General features: G+C 56.2%; 1 protein-coding gene and 1 pseudogene across 1 annotated transcript; one reads left to right on the top strand and one right to left on the bottom strand.

Moving 5' to 3' along the window:
• Nucleotides 1-729: 729 nt before the first annotated feature.
• OSM (oncostatin M) lies at nucleotides 730-3,632 on the bottom strand. Its single transcript, XM_008571364.1, has 3 exons — nucleotides 3,599-3,632; nucleotides 1,830-1,960; nucleotides 730-1,272 (listed from the first exon to the last, which is right to left on the bottom strand). Exons 1-3 carry the CDS (start codon nucleotides 3,630-3,632, stop codon nucleotides 730-732), a joined length of 708 nt encoding a protein of 235 aa, XP_008569586.1.
• Nucleotides 3,633-6,867: 3,235 nt separating this feature from the next.
• LOC103589412 lies at nucleotides 6,868-7,746 on the top strand (annotated as a pseudogene).
• The last annotated feature ends 654 nt before the right edge of the window (nucleotides 7,747-8,400 follow it).

Genomic DNA, 8,400 nt, shown 5'->3' with positions numbered 1-8,400 from the left:
TGATATCCACTCTATGTCATGGAGTGCCATCAACTGACGGGCAGACAGGGCCTGACACGGTCCCCAACCCCATGGCTTCATAAGGAGAAAACTGAGTTCCAGAGAGGTAAAGTGACCTGCCTGAGGTCACACAGTGATTTAGGGGCTTGCTTGGGTCCTGAGCCCCGTTCCCTAGACTCTCAGATCAGTGCTCCTGCTAAGATACCCTGCCCCTGTTACAGCTGCCTAAAGTGAGGTCACCCAGACATCCAGGTGTCTGGCCTGAGACATGATGAGGCACAGGAGGCCAGCTCAGGCTGTGACCTCCCCCTCGGAACCATGCCGCCACAGAAAGGAGGAAGTCTGGGGGCAACAGCCCTGCAAGTCATGAGAGGAAAGGACCGGCAGGCCTCCGGGAGCAAAGCAGGGGGGCAGTCAGCCCAGCTGTGAGTCAGCCTATGTCATCAGATCCCTGAATCAATGGAAAGTAGGTCCCGCATGGCCTGACCCTGCCACCCCACCAGGACTGGGGAACTCGGGGCTGGGGGGTGCAACAGCCTGACTATTGGTCCCCCAAGCCCAGAGGAGGTAGAAGGGGCCTGCCCAGCTCCCACCCCTTAAAGCACACTTCTGAAAGTCGGGGAATGCAGGGAGCAGGTCTGAGACCCCAGGGAGGCACCAGCCCCCTGCAGCTCCTCACACGAACAGAGCACCTGCTGCGTCCTTCACCTGCACGGGGTGCCCCCAAGGCTACCGGGGAAGCTGCCCCCTGGGCATTAGTCTGTTGTCCCCGCTGGAGAGTCTGGCCCTGCGGGCCCCCACGCTCAGGACCTGGTGGGGGCTGTGTGTCTGGCTCCGACTCTCCTCCCACTCGCTGAAAACCCTCCCCACGGAGCGCATAAAGCGATGGTAGCCATGCAGGAACCTGCAGTCCTCCAACTTGCTCTCAAAGGCGTCCGGGGTGGGGGTGGATGGCGGCGAGGCCCTCGGGCCCAACTGAGTGGGCTCAGCTATCTCCGAGGAGTCGTCGAGCTGCTGGGAAATGCAGTAGATGTTGTTCCTGAGCCCTTGGATGTAGAGCCTCGCCATCTGTAGCTTCTCCAAGTACTGGGCCTTGGGGGAACGCCGCTGGAAGGCAGCCAGTCTGTGCAGGACACGGTTCAGGGTAGCGCTGAGGGTCCGCAGGAAGCCCCGCTTGCCCAGCCCCCTCAGGGTGCCTTCGCTGGGGAAGGCCCCAGGACGCTCTTTGCAGTGCCCTCTCAGTATGGGTGTGTCCAGGCCTTGGATGTGGATCTGGGGGAACAGCAGGCAGGGGGTGAGCTCTGTAGCCACCCATCCACACACCCACAGAGTCTGCTCTGGTCAGCCTTCAAATGCTAGACCTCTGATCCTCCCATTGTACAGATCCAGGAACTGAGGCCCGAGAGGGGAGAGGACTTGGAGATCACTGCAGGCAGGATCAGAAGGACTGCTGGGGGTGACTGCACAGGTGACGATTGTAGTGTGGAGATGTCAGTGGGGAGTGGGAGCTTAAGGAGGGCTGGACCCTGTTTTGCTCACTGCTATGTCCCAGTGCCTAGAATAAAGCACCTGGCAGGTGTGTCATAAACACATGCTGGACAAGCAGATGAATGAGGCAGTGGGGTTGGGACTCACTCCAGGCCCACGGAGCCAGGGAAGCTGTATACTCTCCTTAGCTTCTTGGGGTTAGGGCTGGAATAACACAAGGACTCAGTTTCCCCACCTGACTCATCTTGAGTGGGATTGGCCTTGTCCTCCCTGTGGCTCATTCCCTTCCTAAACCCAGCAGTTCTCTGAGACTCAGATGACACAAGGGGCCAGGTGCTTACATAGTAGTCCAGGAGGGTGCTGGTGTCCTGCATGAGATCTGCCTGCCTCTGGAGTTGATGAAGGAGCACTCGGTATGAGGAGCAGTTGCCCATAGCTGCCATGCTTGGGATCAGGAGTCCGAGGACCAGACCTGGGGCAGAGAAGGAGCGTGTCACCTGACTTGGCAAGAAAGCCAAGTGTCCCTTGGGGAAGGGGCTCAAAAGGGCCTCGGAGGGTGCATCCCCTCAACCTGGGCTTTGTGCAGTTGAAGGCAGGGGCTGGATGCCATGGGGTGCTGGGTATGCACAGGAATACCCATTAAGGCCATCACCACCTCCCCAGTGAGTTATTGCCCAGGACCTGAAACGGGGGTGGAAAGGACCAGGACAGTGGTTGCAATTTACCAAGTAGGTCTTTAAGTGGAGGTTGCAGTGCCAGGCTCAATCCTGCCTGCATCACAGCACTAACCTCAGGAGCTGACACTGTGCAGCCCAGGTGGGACCAGCTCTCCCCAAGACCTCTGGGCTAAGGGTTCCCACTGTCCCAGGACCCTGACTTGTCAGCCACTCTGGGCCCCCTGTAACAGACCCCAGCTTTCTACGCAGACAGGCTTGAGAAGGCTTTGGGATGGGCAGCCCGGGAACAGCCCAGTGCCCTGAGCTCTGTCTGCAGAACCAGGAGAAGCTGCCTTTCCATCTGAAGGCTCAACATGGAAAGGATATGGGAGAACATTCAGTCCATGCCCCCGTTTTACTGACAGATAAACCAAGTCGCAGGAAAAGGGCTTTCCCAGGTCACACAAGGCCAGTGCTCTCCCCTGACCTCTTGTGCTTCCCCTTCCCCCCCCTCTGTGAGCCCATCAGAAGGTCCTGGGGTGGGCGCGGTTACCACTCCCTGCTCCCCCCACCCCTTGCACCGGCAGCCACGTGGTCGGAAGGGCCGGTGGCGCAATGGCCCGGAAGGCAGTGACACCATCGCTCCCTTCCTCAGAACCGTCGGCTCCCTGGGGAAGACAGGTTGCTGGGGAGGGCAGAAGGGGTGGGCACCCAGTCGCAGTGGCCACAGGGTGCCCTCACTGCCTCCCCAGGTATCTGCTGCTGGGCTCTGGTGGGGTCCTGTGTGTGTGTGACAGCATGCACGTGGGACTATGGCGTCTACAGGGTGTGCATCCAGGTCTGTGTGAGGTGTTAGGGAACACCTGCTCCAGTCTCCATGGGGACCCTGGTCTGCATGTGGGGGTTCCCAGGTTGGCTAGATAGAGAGCTCTGTGTGACATCATGTGGCTCTGTGTGTGTGTCACCATGTGGGTGTGGCCATGTGTGCTGTGTGATTGTATGGGTTCTAGGGCCCCTGGGCCTAGCTGACTTTCCATCCATCCCAGACCCTGGGAATTGGGGCAGGAGGAGGCCCCATGGCCCCTCAACACATTGCCACTTCCCTGTCCCTCCTGCAGCCTGTTCCTCTGCCAAGGACATCTCCCACCTCCCTCCAGCGTCCCTGGCCTCCTCCCAATCCATCTTCTTCCCTCACTCCCTTGCTCCCAGAGTTGCCTCTATATCACCTCCCCCTGGAAATGTTCCAGGGATGGCCCTTCCCACCTGTGGGGATGCTGTGTTCTCCGTGGACCCCTCTCTGTGCCTGACTCCTGGCTCTCTCCCCTTCTCAGCATCCTCTGCCTGGCACCCAGGCTCCCCGGCTCCCTGGCTCCCCGAGGGCAGAGGGTGCCCCGCTCTCCGCTGGCACCTGTGGGCACAGTAAGTGGTGCTGGCGGGAGGAAGGAAGTGCTTACCGAGCAGCGTCCTCCGTGTGAGCTGCGCCCGCATGCTGGGTGCCTGCGCTCCAGCCCGCGCCTGCTGGGGGTGGCACCTCCTGGCTGGGAGCCCTGCGGGCTGGCAGCCACTTTATGCCCGCTGGGGCGATTGGCCAACACCTCGTGAGGTGGGTGGGGAGGGGGAGGGGAGAGGGCAGGCCTTCTGGGAACATGACCCCAAAAACCAAAGTTTCCACAGGCGGCCAATGGGCGCTGGGCGCAGTGGAATATCCGCTCCTCCTCCTGTTTTCTTCGAATTCATTCTTCGAGGTCCGCCCCATGCCCAAGGATGATGCAAACCGCAGCCTCAGCCTTCTTGGGGCGAGCGAAGAGCAAGGGGGTTCATGCCATCTTCGGGAGGCTGGGCCTGGGGTAGGAGGGAAGGACTGTGATCTGGGCCTCTGGAGGCTCCAGGCCAGCCTTGGCCCAGGAGCCATTGAACTCACAGGACTCACTGGTTTAGGGCTGAGGAGAGCGAGACATCTTCCTTCTTGAGTGCCCTTCCCGCCCTCTCGCCGGGGCTGTTGGGACATCTGTGAGCGGAAACCACCGGGCTCTGGGCACAGAGCCAGACCCATGCTGGCAGCCCCAAGATTGTGGTTCTGGCCCCCAGACCAGCATTCCCCAGCACGGCTCCTGGCTGCCCTCTCCACCATCACGGACCCCCTGCCAACTTTCCCCAGCCAGGCCCATGCCCATAACCAGGCACTTTCTCTGCAGACGAGGTCCTCTGGGGAGAACTGGACAGTTGGAGTAAGAGAAACAGGAGACCAGGGTGCAAGCCTGCAAACATGCTGTGTGACCTGAGGCAAGTCACTTAACCTCCCTAGGCCTCAGAGGCCCCACCTGTCAAATGAGGAGAAAAGCATTTCCCGGCTCACTTCACAGGGCTCTGCTGTCATGGACATAAAAGGCAAAATGCCTTTGAAAGAAAAAGAAGAGATGAAAGTCCAATTCCAGGTACTAGCTGTCGGGGGGTGGGATGGGCGGCGGAGGAGATGGGGAAACTGTGAGCTCAGAGGGGAAGCCGGGGAGGGGGAGTTGCCGTGGTGACGGTTGGGGACCAGGTTTCACTTTCTCTGAAAGATAGTGATCGTGGGTTGTTCCTCCACTTCTCAAGACGTCTGAACATGAGAGTGAAGGGGCTCTAGTCAACATGCTACTTTACTGTGGGGTAAACTGAGGCCCGGGCAAGGGCAGACAAGGAGGTGGAGGGACTGGCCAAGTCCTGCAGGCCATGCCTGACAACCCCAGCACATCTACCAGGCCAGAAGAGGGTCCTTGGCCTGCACCTGAGAAGTCTGGCTGCGAGGAGGCCCTCAGGGGTCTGGGAAGTCAGGGTGGGGCCCGTGGGGGCTGTCAGGGGGTCCGGAGCTGCTCCAGCTGGAGGGAGTGTTCGTCTGCAAAGCTGGACAAGGAAAGCGGAGGCAGCCAGACTGAGGCTGTTCCCACCCACTCTCCACCTCTGTAGACGTGGCCAGCATCACTCACTTGTTCATTCAGCAAATTTGTTGTGGCCCCACTGTGTGCTGGTCACTACCAGGTGCTGAGGGGCCGCAGCAGGCAAAACTAGGAAGCCCCCACGCTCACTGCGCCAGACCCAATACCTCACCATCGCCACCCCCGTGGGCCAGTTCTGGATTCTCATCCTGAGAATGTCGCTTCCACTAAATCCCTCATCTCTGCCCACTCCTGCAATATCATTTCCTGTGGCCCATGCCAAGCTGGGATCCTTCTCCATTTCACATCCCTGATTTCATCTTGCAGCAGCCCCAGGAGGGAGGGCAGCCAGGCAGGGACAGAAGCTTCAAGAAGTTCAGGGGCTGACTCAAGGCAGGAGAGCTGGATCTGGCTCAGAATTCCTTGCTCCTCTCAGCTACTGCTGACTGACTGCCACTCTTGGGGACAGCCATGTGCCTTTAACCATGGTCCAGGGAGGCCGTATTATCTCCTCAGTTTAAAGTGGCCTCCGAGACCCAGAGAGGAAGATTGCTTTGCCTGTGGTCATTACCCTGCGAACAGTCAAGAGGAGCCGGGCCTTCAAACCAGGCCTGCCTAATTTAGAAGACCAGGCTGTTAGCACATGACTAATCAGGGTGCCCTGGGACCAGGTCACCAAAGACAAGGAGAGCTTGTATAGTAGTTTGCTCAGGCTGGCATAACCAGGTACCACAGACTGGGTGGCCTAAACAACGGAAATTTATTTTTTCACATTTCTGAAGGGTGCAAATCTGAGTTAAGGCGTTGGGATTGGTTCCTTGGAAGGCCTCTGTCACATCTTGCTGTGTCCTCACATGGTCATCTCTTGCTATAAGTGTCATCTGTGTCCTAATCTCTCCTTATAAGGATGCCAGTCATACTGGATTAGGGACCCCCCAGTGACCTTGTTTTTTACCTTAATGATCTTTTAAAGGCCCTATCTCCAAATATAGTCACTTCAATATGTGAATGGGGTGGAGGGGATGGCACAGTTTAGCCCATAACAGCTTGCAAGAGGAGTCACGGTTGGAGGGCTGCAGGGAGTGCGGATGCCAGTGGAGGGTCGAGAGCTAGGTGATGCTCAGGAGGACGGGGAATGGCCCGGTCATCCCACCGTCTGAGTGGAGCATGAGGGAAGATGCGTCAGCATTTCTGGTGAGGTCAGAATCCAGTGACGTCTCTCTCGCCAGCAGGAAAAGCTTGCAACATGGCCCAGCCAGTATAAATAGGCTCCCCAACCACAGGGCCTCGGCTGTCCCCTCTTCCCGGGCCACGTCAGCCGGGTCCGCGTGATTTGGAGAGGAAGAGAGGACCAGCTTGGTTCCTCAGAACTGCAGTGTTTTCGCCTTTCCGGCCCACCCTCTGGCTGTGGGGGCCCTGCTGCTTTAAGTGCAAGGACAGGATCCAGGGAGGTCTTGGGGGGTAGGCGAGTCAGAACTGGAGGCAAGGGCCACTCCACTGGATAGAGAGAAGGTGGCTCCCACCTGCTGGGTCGAAGGTGGAGACCACCCAAGTCTCAATCTGAGTGTGGGTTCAGTGTTCTGGACCCAGTCACATCCCCTCTCTGAACCTCAGTTTCCCCTCTGTAAACTGCAGTGACACAACAACAACAAAAAGACAAACTATCCAGTTAAAAAAGGGGCAAAGTGTTTGAATAGACATTTCTTGCTCTTTCTCAGCAGAGCCGTGCTGGGGGCATCTGTGGTGCTCGTCTCCATGAGCTCTCTGGTGCCATCCTTGTCCCTGAGGTGATACCTGCACCCGCTGCTGCCATGATGGAACAGATGACCTTCCGTGGTACCCTCAAGGGCCACAATGGCTGGGTAGACCAGATTGCTATCACCCCGCAGTTCCTGGATGTGACTGTCCTCCTCTCGAGATAAGACCATCATCACGTGGAAGCTGACCAGGGATGAGACCAACTATGGCATCCCACAGCATGCTCTGCCGGGTCACTTCCAGTTTGTTAGTGACATGATCATCTCCTCAGATGGCCATTTTGCCCCCTCAGGCTCCTTGGGAGGGAACCCTGTGCCTCTGGGATCTCACAGCAGGCACCACCACAAGACGATTTGTAGGCCATACCAAGGATGTGCTGAGTGTGGCCTTCTCCTCTGACAACAGCAGATTGTGTCTGGATCGTGAGATAAAACCATCAAGTTATGGAATACTCTGGGCGTATGCAAATACACTGTCCAGGAGGAGAGCCACTCAGACTGGGTGTCTTGTGTCCACTTCCTGCCCAACAGCAGCAAAACTATCATCGTCTCCTGTGGCTGGGACAAGACGGTCAAAGTACGGAATCTGGCTAAACAGCAAGCTGATGGCCAACCACGATGGCCACACAGGCTGTCTGAACACTGTGACTGTCTCTCCAGATGGATCCCTCTGTGCTTCCAGAGGCAAGGATGGCCAGGCCATGCTATCTTGATCTCCATGAAGGCAAGTACCTTTACACACTAGATGGTGGGGACTTTATCAATGCTCTGTGCTTCAGCCCCAACCACTATTGGCTCTGTGCCACCACAGTCCCCAGCATCAAGAAGTTATCAGTACCAGCAGCAAAGCAGGGCCACCCCAGTGCACCTCTCTGGCCTGGTCTGCTGATGTCCAGACTCTTTGCTGGCTACATGGACAACCTGGTGTGAGTGTGGCAGGTGACCATTGGCATCTGCTAGAAATTTATGGCAGAGTTTTAGAAATATAAAAACTGGCTTTCTAAAAAAAAAAAAAAAAAGAAAGAAAGAAAGAAAGAGAGAGAGAGAAAAGGAAAGAATAGACGAATAGACATTTCTCCACAAAAGATATACAAATAGCCAATAACCACAGGAAATGTGCTCAACATCATTAGCCATCAGGGAAATATAAACCATGACAAGATACCACTTCATACCCACTAGAGTGAGTACAGTCAAAGACAGATGATAAAAGTGTAGACGAGGATGTAGAAAAATCGAAACACTCATACACTGCTGGTGGGCATGCAGAATGGTGCAGCCAGGTTGGAAAAGAGTCTGGCAGTTTCTAAACAGCTAAACATAAAAATATCATATGACCAACAATTCTACTCCTAGATATATACCGAAGAAAATTGAAAACATACATCCACACAAAAATTTGCAAATGGTCATAGGAGCAATTATTTACAATAGTCCCAAAGCAGAAACAACCCAAATGTCTGTCAACAGAACATGGATAAACAAAGTGTGTTCTATCCATATAATGTGATATTATTCAGCCATAAAAAGGAAAAGAGCACTGATACATGCTACAACATGGATGAGCCTTGAAAACATCACGCA

The sequence above is a fragment of the Galeopterus variegatus genome, unplaced genomic scaffold, assembly GCF_000696425.1.
Source record: "Galeopterus variegatus unplaced genomic scaffold, G_variegatus-3.0.2 Scaffold684, whole genome shotgun sequence".
NCBI classification, from domain to species: domain Eukaryota; kingdom Metazoa; phylum Chordata; class Mammalia; order Dermoptera; family Cynocephalidae; genus Galeopterus; species Galeopterus variegatus.
The sequence above is the reverse complement of the archived record's forward strand: the minus strand, read 5'-3'. Positions and strand labels throughout refer to the sequence as shown.

Coding starts and splice junctions, on each gene's coding strand:
- OSM (XM_008571364.1), bottom strand. CDS start 3,632: ATGCGGGCGCAGCTCACACGGAGGACGCTGCTCG. Junction 1,961..3,598: donor CACACGGAGGACGCTGCTCG/GTAAGCACTTCC, acceptor TCTCTGCCCCAG/GTCTGGTCCTCGGACTCCTG. Junction 1,273..1,829: donor GCACCCTCCTGGACTACTAT/GTAAGCACCTGG, acceptor CTGTTCCCCCAG/ATCCACATCCAAGGCCTGGA.